This window comes from Mustela nigripes, chromosome 5 (assembly GCF_022355385.1).
Source record: "Mustela nigripes isolate SB6536 chromosome 5, MUSNIG.SB6536, whole genome shotgun sequence".
Classification (NCBI taxonomy): Eukaryota; Metazoa; Chordata; class Mammalia; order Carnivora; family Mustelidae; genus Mustela; species Mustela nigripes.
Genome location: NC_081561.1, coordinates 30390935 through 30411462, shown reverse-complemented (window position 1 = coordinate 30411462; position 20528 = coordinate 30390935). Strand labels below are relative to the sequence as shown.

The window sequence follows — 20528 nt, the reverse complement described above, 5'->3', positions numbered from 1 at the left end:
CTGCAAAAGACATGGTAGTATAGATATTACTTTGATATCTAGTTTTCATCTTCTTTGAATGTATATCCAGAAGTGATATTGTTGGATCATACAGTAGTTCTATTTTTAATTTTTTCAAGGAACATCCTTACTGCCTTCTATAGTGGTTATCTACCATACCAATATACACATTCCTTCTGAGAGTGCATAAAGTTCCCTTTTCTCCACATCCTCACCAGAACTTATCTCTTGTCTTTCTGAGAACTCAAATAGGTGAGAGCTGCTATTTAATTGTACTTTTGATTTGCATTTTCCTGATGATTGCCTAAGTTGAATATTTTATATATATGTACTGCTGGCAAGTTGTCTGTCTTCTTTGGAAAAATGTCTACTCGGTTCCTCTCCCCATTTTTAAAATTGTGGTCTTCAAAGCTACATTTTTTTTTTTTTTTTTTTCTACATTTTTTTTAATTTTAAATTTTACCTCAAGTATTATTTAACATACAGTACTATATAGTTTCACATGTGTAGTAGAGTTATTCAACAATTCTATATGTTACTCAGGGTTCATCATAATAAATTTAGTCTTAACTCCAAATGCTGATTTCCCCCATCTGCCCACCCAGCTCCCCCCTGGTAGACCTCTGTTCTCTACAGTTAATAGTCCATTTTTTGATTTTCTCTTTTCTCCTTTGTTCATTTTGTTTCTTAAATTCCACACATGAATGGAATCATATGGTATTTGTCTTTCTCTGACCAACTTGTTTTGCTTAGCATAATACTCTCTAGCTCCATCTACATCATTGTAAATGGCAAGATTTCTTTTCTTCTTGTTTTTTTTTTTTTTTTTTTTTTTTTTTTTTTTTTTTTTTTTTTTTTTTTTTTTTTTTTTTTTTTATGGCTGAGTGATAGTCTATTGTGTATATTTACCACATTTTCTTTATCCATTCATCAATCAATGGACATTTGGGCTCTTTCTATACTTTGGCTATTGTTGATAATGTTGCTATGAACATTGGGGTGCACGTATCCCTTTGAATTAGTATTTTGTATTCTTAGTAGTGCAATTGCTGGATTGTAGGATAATTCTACTTTTAACTTTTTGAGGAATCTTCATACTGTTTTCTAAGAGTGGCTGTACCACTTTGCAGTCCCAGCAACAATATAAGAAGGTTCCCCTTTCTCTGAATCCTGAATACCTGTTGTTTCTTGTGTTGTTAATTTTAGTTATTCTGACTGGTGTGAGGTGATATCTCATTATAGTTTTCATTTGTATTTTCTTGATGTTGAAGGATGTTGAACACCTTTTTATGTGTCTGTTGGCTATCTGTATGTATTCTTTGGAAAAATGTCTTTTCATGTCTTCTGCCCTTTTAAAAATTGGATTATTTGTTTTTTAGGGGTTGAGTTTATAAGTTCTTTATACATTTTGGATATTAGCCATATATCAGCTATGTCATTTACAACTATCTTCTCCCATTCCATAGGTTGCCTTTTATTTTGTGGACTGTTGCCTTCACTCTGCAGATGCTTTTTATTTTGATGCAGTTCTCATAGTTTATTTTTACTTTTGTTTCTGTTGCTTCAGGAGATATACCTAGTAAGGAAATGCTGTGGCCAGTATCAAAGAAGTTGCTTCCTATGTTTTCTCTAGGATTTTAATGGTTTATTTTCTCATATTTAGGTCTTTAATCCATTCTGAATTTACATTCATGTAAGGTGTAAGAAAATGGCCCAATTTCATTTTTTTGCATGTTGCTGTCCAGTTTTCCTAACATCATTTGTTGAAGAGACTGTCTTTTTCCCACTGGATATTCTTTTGTGATTTTGTCACAGATTAATTTACCATATGGTTGTGGGTTTATTTCTGAGTTTTCTATTTTGTTCCATTGATCTTTGTGTCTGTTTTTGTGCCAGTACCATGCTGTTTTTATCATTACAGCTTTATAATATACCTTGAAATCCAGAACTGCGGTGCCACCTGCTTTGCTTTTGTTTTTCAAAGTTGTTTTGGCCATTCAGGGCCTTTTGTGGTTCCACAAAAATTATAGGATTTTTTTGTTTTAGCTTTGTGAAGAAATGCATCTGGCATTTTGATAGGTACTGCAATGATTGTGTAGATTGCTTTGGGAAGTATGGACATTTTGACAATATTTGCCTTTCCAGCCCATGAGCATGGAATATCTTTCCACTTGCTTGTGTCATCTTTAATTTCTTTCACCAATGTTTTATAACTTTTAGTGTAAAGATCTTTCAGCTCTTCAGTTAGGTTTATTCCTAGGCATCTTATTATTTGGTTGCAATTGTAAATGGGATTGATTCCTTGATTTCTCTTTCTGCTACTTTATTACTGGTATAAAGAAATGCAGCATATCTCTATACATTGATTTTCTGTCCTGCTGGTTTACTAAATTTGTGTGTCAGTTCTAGCACTTTTTGGTGGAGTCTTTTGTGTTCTCTATATAGGGTATCATATCATCTGCAAATAGTGAGGGTTTGACTTCTTCCTAGCCAATTTGGATGCCTTTCTATGTCTGATTGCCATAGCTAAGACTCCCAATACTATGTTAAATAACAGTTCTGAGGGTAGACATTCCTGTCTTCTTCCTGACCATAGAGGAAAAGCTTTTAATTTTTCCCCATTGAGGATGATATTAAGAGTGTTTTTTTCCCATATATGGCCTTTATGATGCTGAGGTTTATTCCTTCTAATCTTACTTTGTTGAGCATTTTTTTTTTTTTATCAAGAATAGATGTACTTTGTCAAATGTTTTTTCAGCATCTATTGGGAGGACCATATGGTTCTTATCCTTTCTTTTATTAATGTGTGTGTTTTTTTTAATTTTTTATTTTTTATAAACATATATTATTAATGTGGTGTATCACATTGTTTGGCTTGTGAATAGTGAACCACTCTTGCAGCCCAGGAACAAATCCCACTTGATCATGGTGACATGATTCTTTTAATGTACTGTTGGATTTGGTGTGCTAGTATTTTATGGGGGAATTTTTGCATCCATGTTCTTCAGAGATTTTAGCCTCTTTTTTAGTGTGCTTTTTCCTTGGTTTTGCTATCGGGTTTATGCTTGCTTCATAGAATGAATTTGAAAGTGTTCCTTCCATTTGTATTTTTTGGAATAGTTTGAGAATAGGTATTAACTCTTCTTTAAATGTCTAGTAGAATTTTCCTGGGAAGCCATCTGGCTTTGGACTTTTGGGGTTTCTTTTTTGGAGATTTTTTGATAACTGATTAAATTCTTTGGTGGCTTTGGGACTGTTTAAGCTTTCTGTTTCTTGCTGTTTCAGTTTTGGTAGTTTATATGTTTATAGGAATTTTTCCATTTCTTCCAGGTTGTTAATTTTTTGGCATATAGTTTTTCATAATATTCACCTATAATTACTTGTATTTCTGTGGTTTTGGTTATTTCTCACCTCTCATTTGTGATGTTTTTTTAAAATTCAGGTCCCTTCTGTTTTCTTTTTTGATGAATCTGGCTAAGGGTTTATCAATTTTACAAATTTTTCCAAAGAACTAGCTCCTGGTTTCATTGATCTGTTCTTTTTTAAATTTTTCCCCCAGTTTCTATGTAACTTATTTCTGCTTTAATCTTTATTATTTCCTTTCTTCTGCTTTAGACTTCAGGCATTGTGTGTTGGTCTTTTTCCTTTAGGTGTAAGCTCCTATAGGTATAAGGTTAGGTTATTTATTTGACATTTTTCTTGCTTCTTAAGGTAGGCCTGTACTGTTATATACTTCCATCTTAGGTCTACTTTTGCTACATCTGAAAAGTTTTGGATAATTGAATTTTCATTTTCATCTGTTTCCATATATATTTTATTTTTTCTTTGATTTCCTGCTTGAGCCATTCATTGTTTAGTAGCATGGTTTTTAACTTCCATGAATTTTTGGTCTTTTCAAATTTTTTCTTATGGTTGACTTCAAGTTTCATAGCATTCTGGCCAGAAAATATGATGATATGATCTGTTTTTTTTTTTTTTTTTGGTACTTGTTGAGGCCTGAATCGTGACCTCATATATGATCTGTTCTGGAGAATGTCTCATGTGCCCTTGATGAGAATGTATATTCTGCTGTTTTAGGATAGTGTTCTGAATCTCTCTCTCTCTCTCTCTTTTTTTTTTTTTTAAAGATTTTATTTATTTATTTGACAGAGAGCACAAGTAGGCAGAGAGGCAGGCAGAGAGAGAGGAAGGGAAGCAGGCTCCCTGCTGAGCAGACAGCCCGATGTGGGACTCGATCCCAGGACCCTGAGATCATGACCTGAGCCGAAGGCAGCGGCTTAACCCACTGAGCCACCCAGGCACCCCCTGAATATATCTCTTAAGTCCATCTGGTCCAGTGTGTCACTCAAAGCTATTGTTTCTTGGGGCGCCTGAGTGGCTCAGTGGGTTAAGCCAATGCCTTCAGCTCAGGTCATGATCTTAGGGCCCTGGGATCAAGGACTGCATGGGACTCTCTGCTCAGCAGGGAACCTGCATCTCCATCTTTCTCTGCCTGCTGCTCTGTCTACTTATGATCTCTCTTTTTTCTGTCAAATAAAAAATAAAATCTTAAAAAAAGCTATTGTTTCTTCTTCATTTTCCACTTAGATGATCTGTCCATTGATGAAAGTTCCTTACAATTATTGTATTATTATCAGTTAGTTCCTTTATGTTTGTTATTGATTTGTATATTTGGCCACTCCTGTTGGGGGCATAAATATTTACAATTGTTAGATCTTCTTAATGGATTGTCTCCTTTATTATGATATAATGTCCTTCTTCATCTTGTTACAGTCTTTGGATTAAAGTCTACTTTGTTGAATGTAAACATTGCTACTCTAGGTTTCTTCTGACATTCATTTGCATGACAAATCTTTCTCCATCCCTTCATTTTCAATCTGCAGTTGTGGTTAGGTCTAAAATGAGTCTCATGTAGGCAACATATAGATAGGTCTTGTTTTTTTTAATCCATTATGACATCTTATGTCTTTTGATTGGAGCATTTAGTCCATTTATATTCAGAGTAACTATTGATAGATATGTATTTATTGTCATTTTATTATTTGTTTTTTCTTTATTTCTGCAGATTTTGTCTGTTCCTTTCTTGTCTTTATCGGTTTTGGTCTTTCCACTCAAAAGTCCCTTTTCATATTTCTTTCAGGGCTGATTTAGTGGTCATAAACTCCTGTAGTAGTTGTTTGTCTGGGGGAACTCTTTATCTCTTCTCTGTTCTGAATGATAGTTTTGCTGAATAGAATATTCTTGGCCACATATTTTCCCCATTCAGATGAGCATATCATGCCACTCTTTTGTGGGTGGCTAAATTTCTGTTGTGATATCTGTAACTACCCTTATAGTAATTTAAGAACTACTTTTGTCTTGCTAGTTTTAAGATTCTTTTATTGCTATATTTTGCAAATTTAATTACAATATGTCTTGGTGTTGACCTGCTTTTGTTGATTTTGATGGGATTTCTCTGTGCTTCCTGAATGTAGATGTCTGTTTCCTTCCCCAGATTATTTATTCCCCAGATTATAGGGAAGTTTTCAGCTAATATGTCCTCAAAAAAATTTTCTCCCCCCTCTTCTCTCTTCTTTTGGGACTTCTGTAATCTTAGTGTTATTGCATTTTATAGAGTCATCAAGTTCCTTAAGTTCCCTAAGTCTGTTCTTGTGTTCCATAATATTTTTTTCTCTCTTTTGTTCAGCTTCATTATATTCCATTTATTTGTGTTCTATATCTTGTATTTGTTCCTCTACTTCTTTCAGCCTTGTGTTCACTGCATCCATCCTGTTCCCAATTTCAGTTACTGCATTTTTCATTCCTGACTGATTCCTTTTTAACTCTTTTATCTCTGTGGTAAGGGCCTCCCTGAAGTCTTCCATTCTTTTCTCAAGTCCAGCAAGTATCCTTAGGATTGTTGCCTTAAATTCTCCACAAGACATATTAATTATACCTGTTTCACTTAGATCTCTGATCATGACCTTATCTTGGTATTTCATTTGGGATGATTTCCTCTGTCTTGGCACTTTGTCTAGGCCTCTGCCTTCTTCTTCTCTGTGTTAGAATAGTCTAATATATTTCCTGCTTCTGAGAATAATGGCTTCATGAAGAGGTCATATTGTGTTCAGGGCCTGCCAATTCAGGGAGTGTTTCTGGTGTGTGCTGTCTGTTTTCTGTTGTTGTGTTTTGTCTGCTCTGACTTTCAGGTCAGTCATCTATAAAGGTTCTCCTTACCTGCAAGGGGTAGGTCCACAGGAGAAAGTGGGACAGGGTATGAGGTGTTATCAAAGTTTGTATGTGTCTGATGTGGAGGGATCCTGATGATGAGGTCTGGTTGAAGGGTTGCATCCCTAAGAGAATGTGGAGTTGGGGCACACGGTTAGCAAGTTAGGTAGCAAGTTTGTTGTTACTCTGGTTCTAACGGGTGTCTGTGTGTCTAGTGTGAAGGGTAAGAGATGGAAATGGGAACCACTAGCTCTTTTGTTCTTGAAGAAATCTCCCCAACATCCCTGCCACTCTAGCACCTGGTCTGTGATTAGTAAAGAAAAATCCCTCCTGTATACCCCAGGCTGTTTTCAAACTGCTGCTTGCATGCTGTATCTTCACAGGGTTGTGTGCTGTATTGTCTCTTTAAGGACAAGGACCCAGTTTCCTATTGCCCTCTGGCTCCCCAGGAGCCATGCCTGCTGATTTTTAAAGTTCTAGGTGTTCAGCTTTACTGATTTAAGAACTCGCAAAATTGTGTCATTTTGGTTTTTAAAGTCAAATGTTATGGGGATTTGCCTTCCCTGTGTGGGTTCCATGTGCCTAGAGTGCCTGGTGTGAAGGGTCTGCTTATCTCCCCTCTTGGGGCCCACAGCATCCCTCCTCCTATGGATAGTCCTGTGTTTCCATTTAGCTCCCAACAGCATCTCTGCCCTTCCTTGTTTCTTGGACGTGGTATCTTTTCATTTTTCTGTGGAGAGTCTTTTCTGCCAGGCTCCACGTGATTTTCTGGGCTATTTACAATGATGTGGATGTTATTTAGTTGTATCCATGGATTGAGGTGAGCCTAAGATCCTCCTACTCTGCCCTGTTCCCTGGAAGTTCTCCTCTGTCCACTTTTAAATCAGTTGGTTTTCCTTGTTCTTGATTTGTATGGGTAACCTTACATCAACCTCTTGTCAGATAGATGGTTTACAAATATTTTTTTCACATTCCATAGGTTGCCTTTGCATTTGGCTGATTGGCTGTGCAGAAGTTTTAAAATTTTATGTAGTCCCACTTGTTTATTTTTGCTTTTGCTGCTTGTGCATTTGGTTTTATATCCAAAAAATTGTTGCCAAGACATTTTCCTCAATGTTAAAACATTCATTCTTTTTTCTTGAGATATAATTGACATAGCATTATATTATTTTCAGGAGTACAACATGATGTAATATTTGTATATTTTGTGAAATGATCACTACAATGAGACTAGTTAACATCTGTCACCATAAAAAATTAATTCAGATATAACTGACATATGATACTATATGTGTTTCAGGTGTACAATATAGTAATTCAACATTTACATACATTATGAAATGATCAGTGTAATAAGTCTAGTTACCACATGTCACCATACAAAGAATACAGTATTACTGTCTATAGTCCCTGTGCTGGACACTATATCCTCATAATTTATTTATTTTATAACTGGAAATTTATTCCTCTTGCTACTTTCACCCATTTTGCTCACCAACCAACCCCCTCTCCTCTGGCAACCATCAGTCTTTTCTCTGTATCTAGGAGTCTGTTTTTGTTTTTTCATTTGTTTTATTTTTTAGATTTCATATATAAGTGAAAATATACAGTATTTGTCTTTCTTTCTATATATTATTTCATTTAGCATAATACACTTAAGGTCTATCCATGTTGTCACAAATGGCAAGATTTCATTCTTTCTTATGGCTGAGAGGTATTCAGTTGTGTGGTGTGTATGTGTGTGTGTATGTGTGTAACATTTGCTTTAGCCCTTCATCATTGGTGGACATTTAAATTGTTTCCATGTCTTGGTTATTATAAATGAAGTTGCAATGGATATGAAGCTGCAGATATCTCAATTTTTTGAGGAAACCCCATATTATAGGGTTGAGCCAATTTACATTCCCACCAACAGTACGTAATGGTTCCTTTATCTCCATATCCTTGTCAACACTTGTTATTTCTTACTTTCTTGATGATAGCCATTCTGACAAGTGTGAGGTGATATCTCATTGTGGGTTTGATTTGCATTTCTCTAATTATTAATGATGTTGAACTCTTTTTCATGTACCAGTTGGACATTTGAATGCCTTTCTTAGAAAAATGTTATTTAGATCACTAACATGTTTATTGGTTCTATTTGGTCCAAGGTATAGTTCAAGTCCATTATTTTTATTTAATTGGATTATTACTAGTTTTTTGCTTTACATACTATACAATATCTATTTCATCCCAGGCATTTATTCAAACCTTCTCTAACCTCCACCAAATTATGCTTGTCTTTTGTCCATTAGTATCATGTTACCTTGTTCTTTTCCTTTATGAATTCTTACAGTTTATAATTATACACTAGTGGAATTTTATATATGTATATTTCTTCCCACTGAAATGTAAATTCTGTGAAAACAATGAATATATCTGCTTTTACATTATTTTAGTACACACAGAACATAGCATGGTATGTATCACAACACTGGTATTCAATGACTATTTTTATTTTTGCATTATTAATTGAATTAGTGTATATATTAACAAATTTGGGGCTTAGGTCAGCCAATAATATAGTGAACATTACTTTGGTTTTACTCTTATTTCTTGTGACATACATATTCTTTTGTGTTACATTTCTGGGAGGTCAGTGGTCTGGAGGAGGATTTAGTTACTCACATTTTCCTAAGTGGGAAAAAATGAGGGAAACCTTCAAAACCAAAGTAACTTCAAGAGAAAGCCTCTCTGTGTATTATTATTATTTTTTTGTCTTTCTTGGAATACTCTTGAAAAATTTTGTGTTATGGAAAATGTCAACCATATATAGTAGTGAAGACAATAGTGCCATGCAATATGACTTTAATAATTATTAATTAATGGATAATTTTGTAAACCCACATACTTAATCTTACACATATCCTGGATTATTCTGAAGTTATCTTACACATCTTATCATGTTCTTGATGAATATTTTATTAGAAAATTCTAAAATATAATGACTTTTTAAAATTTATTTATTTTTTATTTATTTTCAGCATAACATTATTCATTATTTATTATTTAGCATTATTCATTATTTTTGCACCATACCCAGTGCTCCAGGCAATCCATGCCCTCTATAATACCCACCACCTGGTACCCCGACCTCCCACCCCCCACCCCTTCAAAACCCTCAGATTGTTTTTCAGAGTCCATAGTCTCTCATGGTTCACCTCCCCTTCCAATTTCCCTCAACTCCCTTCTCCTCTCTATCTCCCCATGTCCTCCATGCTATTTGTTATGCTCTACAAATAAGTGAAACCATATGATAATTGACTCTCTCTGCTTGACTTATTTCACTCAGCATAATCTCTCCAGTCCCGTCCATGTTGCTACAAAAGTTGGGTATTCATCCTTTCTGATGGAGGCATAATACGCCATAGTGTATATGGACCACATCTTCCTTATCCATTCGCCCATTGAAGGGCATCTTGGTTCTTTCCACAGTTTGGCGACCGTGGCCAGCATTACCTTGATCCCCAAACCAGGCAAAGACCCTACCAAAAAGGAGAATTTCAGACCAATATCACTGATTAATACGGATGCTAAGATTCTCAACAAGATCCTAGCAAACAGGATCCAACAGCACATTAAAAATAAAATATAATGACTTTTTAGAAACATAATATTGCCATTACCACCCCTAAAATTAGAAAAAATAATTCTTAATACAGTCAGTGTTCAATTTTTGTGATTGTCTCAAAAGAATTTTTAATAGTTGTTTTGTTCGAATATGCATCCAAACAAAGCCTAACATTTGGTTGATATGTATTCAGTACTTTTTAATGTGAAGTTTTTCTGTTTTCTGTTTTTCTTGCAAATAATTTGCTGAAAAAATGTGATTTTCTAATTGTGTATGATATTAATATTAAATATTAATAAAGTCACACCTTATGTACACAGCCAGAAATAGTTCAAATAACTCAAATAATTTTTTTCAGAATCATACTTTAATATCATGAGGATTGATATCTAACTTTGTTTATAGTAATCATGTGGTGATCCTTTTTAACTTTTAGTTGATAGAATGAAATTATTGCTCTTTTCTTAAGAAACAATTTTAATTCCATTTTAAAATTATTTGAATACTTTATGAATGAATCCCATTTACAAAAGGCAACTTCCATTAAATTTTTTTGTCAGTATTTCTTGGGAAAGAGTCTGAGTAGGTCAACATTTGTATATTCCTGGAACACTAGTCATGAGATTTAATATAACTCTAAGAATAACACACACATGAGCACACACACTCACACAAACACACACACACTCACACAAACACACACACATAATGTCCAAATTCCTGGGTTCTCACCTCATGAGTCATTTAAATTTACATAACATTAATTTGAAAGCCTAATGCCAAAAACTTTTCCTGAGTACATTTGTGCATTTTCAGGTGATCTACTTTTTTTATAGTAAAATTTTTATTTTATACATTTGATACCTTAATTGCTAACATTTTCTGTTTTATTTTTTAAAAGATTGTTTATTTATTTGTCAGTGAGAGGAAGCACGCAAGCAGGGGGAGTGGCAGGCAGAAGAACAAGGATCCCCGCTGAGGAAGGGACTGGGTGAGGGAACTGATCCCAGGACCCTGGGATCACGACCTGAGCCAAAGGTAGATGTATAACCATTTAACTGACTGAGCCACCCAGGCATCCTGCTGCTTTTTGTTTGTTTGTTTGTTTGTTTTTTAATACACTTTATTTTATAGTAGTTTTATGATCATAGCAAAATTGAGTGGAAAGTACACAGATATCCTTGTCCCCACTAAACACAGCTTCCCCTACTATCAATATCCCCTACCAGAGTGGTATATTTATTACAGTTGATGACACTACATTGACAGATTATCACCCAAAGTTCATAGTTTACATTAGCGTTCATTTTGGTGTAGATTCTGTGTGTTTGAATAAATGTGTAATGGCATGTGTCTGCCATTATAGTATCATACAGAGTAGTTTCACTGGCCTAAAATCCTGTGTTCTATTACATATATTTTCATGATAACCTCTGAGCCAAATTTATCAATTCCTAGCCTGAATTTTTAATTATTGTCTTCTTTCTACCCCACAGGTAGTTTTTTCTCCTTGAATCTTTCCACTTCTCCCCAAAGTAAACATTCATAAGATCGCTTACATATAACATACTTTGTTTAAAAATTTATGTGCCATAATGAGGGAAATACATCTTTTATTAGAGATGAAAAACCAAAAGTCAAATATTTCAAGTTTTTGTTCTAATAATTATTTTAACAACCCTCCACCAGTGATATGTCCCTGACTGCTATACTCTATCTGTTCTCTTAGCCTAACCTAATCTCAATATCTCAGAGTTTCTGGGAAAAAAAAATCCTCTCAGTAATTTATGAAAAGAAAATAGTTCATAGCTGCATGTTTGAATCTCCTACATCATTAAAGGACTCAGAAAAACAGAAATCCTTTCTGTATGATATGATCCATCCTTTTAAATAAATTAATTATGGGTAGAACTAGCAATGTTTTCTTATGTATTTGTACAGCCTAAATATCAAGATTTTTCAAATTCTGTTGAAACTGCAAGAAAGTATTTTCACTTCCCTATTATGGATGAGAAATATATAACTCAGAATATATTTATTCTGTGTTATCATGTTTAAAATACTAGCTATAAAGTGCTAAATCCTGAATTGAATTTAGGTTTCTTTCCCTCAAACTATGAAGTATCAACTATTATATGAAAATTATGTCTTTTCCCCCCAATTATACTTTAACTTCATTCATGCAGGGGGCCATGGACAGGAACAGCCTCATCCATTTCACAGCAATTCCATAATAGTGTGTTAGATAAAATGTATGGACACAGCAGGTACAGAGTGAAAAGACCGGGGCAAAATTATGCCTAAAACAATTTCAAAGGGCAAAATGACTCCAAGTCAAGTGACACAGAGTAAAGTCGTGGACACACTCAGGAAAGCCAGGGAATTCCATCCGTAGATCCATTTCCTCTGCCAGAGTTTCCACTAGGAGACAATGAATCTAGAAGAAGACGCAGCATCCATAGTTGCCAGTACATTATCCCCACCATGTTGTCCCTCCTGAGATTTCTTTCTCATAGGCTTATTCTTTCCTTGATCAGGAGGGGTAGGGGTGAGAGGCAGGGGGCTGGGGTATCGGAGTGTGTTGCTAGGGTGTACCAGGCTACATGGGGAATCACTGATCTAAACTGATCTGCCTAGAAACATCCTGCAGCTATATTCACTCTAGTGTCCCTGACATGCCATGGTGGTACAGGAAAGTCTCTGTGCTTATCTAGCAGGGATTCATGTAGGAGGTGAAGCAAACTGCACCTGTGTTCTCAGAAACTTAAATACTCCTGTGGTTTCTACTCCCATTCCTCTTACTGTTGCTACTATCCCTAAGTAGCAATAAAGTATTTGGTTCTTCTTAGATATGGACCTTATGGTCTTATTCTAACCTCTCCTGGCTTCCATTTCTTTTCTAGCCTAAAGAATTCTCATCTTCTCCTGGATGAGTAAGGGAGAGGGATGCTGGTCCTACTATCAATCATTCTTCACAAATTGAAATTTTCAAGTTTTGGAAAACAATTTTGACTTTTGGTACCTTGAAATTCAAAATTCCATTATTCCAACTTATTTCTCTGTCATAACTTTTAAAAACTATATTAAATGAGTATGAGCTTATTTCTTCATTTTTGTATTTCTTCTATAAAGAGTCTATACAGAGGACACAGTTCTAATATTACTTTCATTAATGTCTGAATTGGGAAGAGAGTGGTAGTGCCCCAGTGTGGGAATAATAGGAAGAGAGATTTTTTTTTTACATTTTTAAAAAATTTATTTATTTTTTTCAGTGTAACAGTATTCATTGTTTTTGCACCACACCCAGTGCTCCATGCAATCTGTGCCCTCTCTAATACCCACCACCTGTTTCCCCCAACCTGCCACCCCCCACCCCTTCAAAACCCTCAGATTGTTTTCCAGAGTCCATAGTCTCTCATGGTTCACCTCCCCTTCCAATTTCCCTCAACTCCCTTCTCCTCTCCATCGCCCCTTGTCCTCCATGCTATTTGTTATGGTCCACAAATAAGTGAAACCATATGATAATTGACTCTCTCTGCTTGACTTATTTCACTCAGCATAATCAGGAAGAGAGAATATTAACATTAGCTATAATATCAAAATATTATCAGTCTATACTTGCTTGATCCTGTGTAACTGGCCATGAAAATAATCTGGAAAGTGAGATTAAGTGGACCTGAGGCATAAGGGGCCACAGCTCTAGTCAGCCATGAGATGACAGACAGGAAAGTTTTACTAAAAGATCTCATAAAGGGAAATTTATTATTTCCACGGTAATAATGGATCAGGGTTACAAAGAACCAGGGAACTGGATGGAATATCCCAGATAGCTCACTGTAGGTAACAACTGACAAAAGGAAAAAAAAAAATCAGGCATTCAAGGGACAGAATTCCAAAGGGTATGTGAGCTCTCAGAGGATATAGGAGGACCTTAAGTTCCAGAAAAGAGGTGAGAGGAGGAGCACTGGAGAGAGAAGGAATACAGTGAGCTAGACCAGGCAATAGTGCCAGGTCACCTATCAAGTCCACTCTTCTGCTCTGGTCGGCAGACATGCGGTGATCCTGCAATAGGACAGACATGGGATGGTTGATCCGCAGGGGCTCCTGTGCTGTCACCATGCCCTCCCCCAGACTCCTACAACCTTTCAACCATATCTGTGTCCACAAATTCCTCCCAGTTTCCTTCATCCTGTGCTGTGAATCCAGCTCTCAGCTTTGACAAATCCGAACACTTAACTTCCTTTCTAGGGTGGGGCTCACAAGGGTCCTTGATGTCTGGAAGCACCGCTTGAGCGCAGCCCTTGGATAATGAAGACGGTGCCCACCACGATGCCCACAAGGCCCACAGACAACCCCAGGGCACAGACCACGGTCTCTGTCAGCTCTGACATAGGGGCTGGAATTTCAGGTTCTGTGAAAATGAGGTTGTGGATGTCAGACGTCAGAATGTTGGTTCATGTATATGTGTGTGGGATGGAGCAGGAGGGATGGTTTTTGTTCTATGAGGACTTAGGGCACCATGGTTAAGGAAGAGGGTAAAGTTTATTATTTGAAACCTTTAAGGTATAAAAAACATGAGATTTACAGGCTCAGAGGCAGGATATTCTGAACTTGATAGAGGAAGAAGGTGCCAACGAGGTGGAATTCATACGTACCCCAGTGTTTCACAAGTGGTTCGTCCAGGCCCCAGTGCTCCACCTTGCAGTCATAAATATCATCAGCAGAAGGGAGGAAGGTGAGGTAACTGAACTTTAGGAAGGAATGATCCTTCTTGGCGAGGAAGCTGGTTTCAGAAACACCTTCTGTGACTGAGTGCCTGTTCTTCAACCATGTGACATTGATCACAGGAGGAAAGATGTTGTCCACAAGACAGATGAGGGTGTTGGGCTGACCCAGACTCACAGAAGACTTGGGAAACAGAGCCATCTCAGGAACCTCTGTGGTGAGGAAGCAGCACTGATATGAATTGCAAAGAGCTCTACCCTCAGGTTCTGCACTGTGTCCTGCAAGAGCCCATCCATCAACAGTTCCCCATCTGATGGTAGAAGAGTTCTTACTTTCTGCTTGGGAAATGCTATCTACACACTGCCTGCATTTTATCCCTGTGCTCTTCCCCCTGTGGGCATGCTTACTAAAGTGGCAGATCTATAGGACTTCTCTTTGAGGGGTTCAAGGAGTACAAGAAGTTAGGGTCCTTGTATTACATGACAATATTTCAGTTTTGTGATAGCAGATAATGAGTGTTCAGTAATTACTATGAGAAGATCTGAGGAAATATCCTTGGAAAGCAGTCAAGTGTATCTATCATAGGGAGAAAGGGAAAGAGACCTGATATGTAGGGATAGATTCAGTAAAGAGAGGCAGAGTGGTGGACACTTACCATTGGTAGCAGCAGTATAGTTGTAGAGTTTAATCAGGATGTTCAAGTTTTGTTTTGCTATTGCCAAGTTTCTCAGTGCACCTTGTGGGTCAAAACTTCCAAATGTACTAAACACAGGTAGCCGCCAGACAGTTTCCTTCTTCTCCAAGTCCACATAGAATTCCTCATCTCCATCAAATTCATGGGTGAACTGGCCAGAGGGACCATAAGACTGGTAGACATTTATGCCATAGGAAGCAACATGATCTGTTGGTCAGTAAGGGCGAGGATCAGGAAGTAGAAAACAGAGGGAGAAAAGAGCCTTATTAAACCAAGTGACAGAAGAAACTGGCTTTCAAATATAGTGGGCTTCATCTTTGGCATAGTCCTTAGGCATATTTCCCAGCACCACCTCTGTTCCCTCTCTCTCAGTGTTGGTAATTGTCCAGTTAGAATAAAGTCTGCTTTTCCAGTGTCCTGTAGGCTCCACAAGAGCAGAATTATAGCAGCCTTGTTACTGCTATTCCCCGTGTACCTAGTTTAGCACCTGGTACATTCAGTAGGTTTGTAATAAATATTATAATAAAATGAATGAAGGAATGAATGAATTATCACAACCTATCTTCCTTTCTCAGAAATTCACTTTCTTTCCCTCAGCTTCATAAGTTTTATCTGTTTCTTAATTCTTTCATGAGTTAATAACACATGCATTTTGACTCCCCTCCCCATAGGACTGGTTCAGAGCAGAACATTTTCTCCATCATTCCTTCCTTCTTTCCTTCCTTCCTTCCTTCCTTCCTTCCTTCCTTCCTTCCTCCTACTCCTCCCCCCTCTTTCTGTTCCTCCTTCTACTTCTTATTTTTCCAAAGAAAAACACACAGAACCATATTATTTTAAAAGAGTTTCTTAACTATTATAGGGTAAAAGAAATTGTATGACAATATTACAACAAATATACAAAATAAACAATGCTTCTAAGGTCACTGTTTTAACAATAGTAATCCTCAGAGAGGAGCACTTGATTTCATCAGAAATACAAAGTGTAAGCTTTATTAGATTTTATTTTTTCCACTCCCAACTCCTCCCCCCCCTTTTTTTCCTTTGAGGAGGTTACTAAACTTCTCTCATTATTCTGACTCAACATTTCTATCTGTTTAGGATTCCAGGCAAACTATGGCCCTTTTCCTCAAATGGACAATGTCCTTGTGTGAGGAAGCCAAAGTAGAATGGCAGCAGTAGGACTCCACTCAGTGAGGCTAACTGGACAATTTTGTGAAGAAATATGCATTGTTGTTGTTGTTGCTGTTTTAAACACTTCCTCTTTATGTTCCTCCTCATTTACAGAACATCAGCAAGATGTTAGACAACATGAGGAGCAGGGAGTAAAACATCAGTCAGCATGGTTTTCAAGGAGCTTATTGCTGACAGTAAGCCAAGTGAGTGCGGGAACAAAGACAGGAAGCTGTGGTGAGACCTGGAAGGGAACAGTAGCAGTCTTATGGTCCCACTTCCTCCGCAATACCTCAGCAGCCAAACCAAAGTTTGTTATTCATTCATGTTCCTTGGTCTTTGCAGGGGTCTTTCTCCTTGAAACAAAGTTCTCTTTACAGATTTCCTGGACACCTCCAATTCCTTCTCCAAGTACCTGCTTAGTTACCAAAATTTTAGCTAAGTTCTCTCATTGAACATGTTTTTGATCACATTATACCCTCCAGCACCTTCATCCCAGTGTCTTGCTCTCCAAATTTATCTATAACTCATCCAGCTCACTCTCTTTGACCCCCTTGGTTGATTACTTAAGAGACCCTCCACCAAAGCCTCTTTATCCTCTATACTTTATCCTTGACTCCTTTTTCAAACATGAATATATGCAATTATTGTTTTCATCGGGTACTTGTCCTGAATTGTCAACCGTTGATGAACATTACACTGCTAGGCCAACTGGAACCAGTCCACTTTTGTAGTTTCAGTCCCAGCTGAGTCCACGGTCCTGCACAGCAATGGTCCTTCTGCTTTCCTGCACCAGGGGGCAGATAGTATGTTCTTGCATCTTTGAATCCCCAAAAGTTACCTCATGTGTGCTCAAAAGTGTGTATTGAATGTCAATTGCTATTCTTGAGGATCAGAGAAAGTTGGGGGGAGTGGAGACTGATAGACACAGAAGTAGCAGAACAATATGGAAGTAATAAGTAGTAACCAAGGGTGTATTATGTGAGCTTAAACACTATTGCTTTCACGGGCCCCTTTCTCCATTAAAATATTAAAAATCATATTTCATGATTGCATTGGTCCAAAGACCAATATAATGCAAACTTAATTAAAAATTAAAATGTCTTCCTCTACTCTAAATGTTCATTTTTTTCTTTCAAATTTAAAAGAAATTAGAACATTTTTACAGGTGCCATATAAGCAAGACATACCCTTGGGACTGCCCTACCTATATCTAATGGATAAGTTGAGCCTGGCTGGGGCACTCTGGTGTAACACTGAAGAAAGGAAATTGGAAGTTCTCTGGAGAAGCAAGTGAAACCACCGAATGAAATTAGAATGGGAGTAGTCATGGTTAACAATGTTGGTGAAAATTAGAGCATGCACCATTTTACTTAATTTGTTTTTTCTACTTTGGTTATTATAAATGAACTTTCTGGGTCAATAAGACAGAAGGAAGCTGTGTGGCTCAGTCTGTTAAGAGCTACCTCTGGCTTCAGCTCAGGTCATCATCTCAGGGTTGTGGGACCAAGCCCCACCTTGGGTTCTATGCTCACTAGGGAATTTGCTTGAGATTCTCTTTCTCTACCTGTTCCCACTCACAGGCTCATGCTCTCTCTCTCTCTCTTAAATAAATAAATAAACCCTAAAAAATTAAACAACAAGTATCTATTCCAGATCCTGGAAGGAAAAGAAAGGATGATAAAGTAATTCATGAAAAGAAGGTGTGAAAAGGTGGACAGTGAAGGTAGAAGAGCTGGAGTGATTAAATAATTAGTGTGTGCTTGTCCAGTTTTCCTCTGAAGGGGTATCCATTAGCTAGAATGAAGTATAGGTAATTTGAGTTGACAATTTAAGGATAACATAATTTAATTAATGGAGTTTTTAATAATAAAATTCTCAACTTTTAAATAAAAATAAAGATATTCTTTACTTTGTTAAAGATAAAAATTATGGATAGCCCAAGTCCATCAATAGATGAATGGATAGGGCGCCTGGGTGGCTCAGTGGGTTAAGCCGCTGCCTTCGGCTTAGGTCATGATCTCAGGGTCCTGGGATCGAGTCCCGCATCGGGCTCTCTGCTCAGCAGGGAGCCTACTTCCCTCTCTCTCTCTGCCTGCCTCTCCGACTACTTGTGATTTCTCGCTGTCAAATAAATAAATAAAATCTTAAAAAAAATAGATGAATGGATAAAGAAAATACAATCAATCAGTTATCTATCTATCATCTATTATCTACCTATCTAACATCTATCTATCTATAATGGTATAATATTCTACCATAAAAATAATAAAATCTTGCCTTTGTAACAACATGGATAGATCTAGAGGCCATAATGTTAAGTGAAATAAGTCAGCCAGAAAAAGACAACTACTATCTGGTTTCATTCGTATGTAGAATTTAAGAAATAAAACTAATGAACAAAGAAAAAAAGACCAAAAAACAAAACAAAACAAACGAGAATCTTCAGTACAAAGAGCAAACTGATGGTTGCCAGGGGTCAGGTGGGTGGGGGGATGGGTGAAACAAGTGAAGGGGATTAAGAGTACGCTTATCTTGATGAGCACTGAATATATATGGAACCATTGAGTCACTGTATTGTACATCTGAAACTATAATATATCCTGGAATTAAAATTAAAAATACCAAACCACACCTGTAATAGTAACAATTAAGAGACAGGAATGATCATTGACATTTCTATTTCTTCATTATTGGAAGAGCATTTCTAAATACATTTTTTACTTGATTATTTGTGAAGTGACATATATGAGGTCATGTGGTAGAATGACTTGTCTACAAGGACTACAGGTATTCAGATGGGCTTGTTTGCCTAATCCCCCCATGCCAGTTTCCAGTATGAAAATGTGTGCAGATCTGACACAAAGAAGAGGACACCCTTGTCTATATCTACGTAGTATACATAATTCATGGAACTCTACTCCAAGTGAGACTCAGAAGAAACACATAAAAAGCTTCAATGTTGTTCAGAGACATTTGGGAACAATAGTTCATGAATTTTTAGTAACAAAACATCTACTCATGGAAACATTTCTAATCTTTGGGGCAACCATAAATGAATGCCATTGAGCCCTGCAGGCTGTATTCACTGGATCTGATAGCAGAAAGGAATAATGTCCTTGATGAACTCTGCAACAGCACAGGTAGCAAAGAGAATGGGCTGGATCTCCAGTTTCCTGGAGGAAGGAATGACCATAATTTTTAGACCTGTTTAATATTGAGAACACCTTTGAAATTCTCTACTATTTCTATGCCAATCTCTATTTTTATCTCTTCTAGTTCCATTTCCCAAATATAGTAATTACATCCCTCAGCTGTGCACTCACCCACAATGTCTTCACCACCAGAGGGACCCATCATGGTGGTCAGAGTGAGGGTCCCCAGAATCAGAACTCTGTTCATCCTTTTCTCCATGTGGTTTCTGAAGTTGCTGTTCTGAGTGACAGAGCAATGGTGAGGACCCAAATGAGAAGGGAATCTAAAGACACCCAAACCAAGCTCTGCTAGGTCAGGTTCTGGCCAATCAGAAAAATCCCCTATATGATGACACCTCTGTTGCCACTTGAAGAGTTTGTACAAAGAAAGTTGAAGGGATTGGGAAATCCCCTTGTGATGTTGCCTCCATTCAGAATAGACCTGGGGAAATTATTTAGAAAAGGAGGGAGGATATTAAATTAGAATCTTCTTATGGGAGTGTATGCTTGCTGGTGGCAAGAGGGGTGGGAATTTCTGATTAGCCTTGTGTACCGATAACATCATCCCTTACATGGTGTTCTTCAGGATATTCTGGGTGACAACTCCCAGAAATTCTCCCATAAATTGATTCCCCTTCTTGGCAATTCCTTACTCCTTCCCCTTTCCTGACCTCCATATGTGGGTTTATTGCCTTTCTTTTTTGCTTCCATAGTGCATAAAACATTCTCCACAATTTGAGTAGATTCACCTACCTAAAGTATTGTTGGTGGTGGTCAAGGAATACCTTTGCCTTTCTACTTATGCAAATCCAGTTGAGTTAAGTTCTCATGTTCTCAAAATGTCCAGGATTTGCATCTGGAGCAATAAAAGAAATCATAATGTTGGGACACCTGGGTTGTTCAGTTGTTAAGTATTTGCCTTTGATTC

The 20528-nt window shown here is 37.1% G+C and overlaps 1 protein-coding gene across 2 annotated transcripts; it reads right to left on the bottom strand.

Moving 5' to 3' along the window:
• Positions 1–13196: 13196 nt before the first annotated feature.
• LOC132017851 (HLA class II histocompatibility antigen, DQ alpha 2 chain-like) lies at positions 13197–19866 on the bottom strand. 2 transcript variants are annotated; one of them, XM_059399961.1, is made up of 4 exons: positions 19733–19866; positions 15198–15443; positions 14473–14754; positions 13197–14228 (listed from the first exon to the last, which is right to left on the bottom strand). In XM_059399961.1, exons 1-4 carry the CDS (start codon positions 19818–19820, stop codon positions 14074–14076), a joined length of 771 nt encoding a protein of 256 aa, XP_059255944.1. In that variant the 5' UTR covers positions 19821–19866; the 3' UTR covers positions 13197–14073. The 2 variants fall into 2 exon arrangements, with proteins under 2 accessions (XP_059255944.1, XP_059255945.1); XM_059399962.1 differs by having other exon boundaries at positions 13197–13879.
• Between the last annotated feature and the right edge of the window lie 662 nt (positions 19867–20528).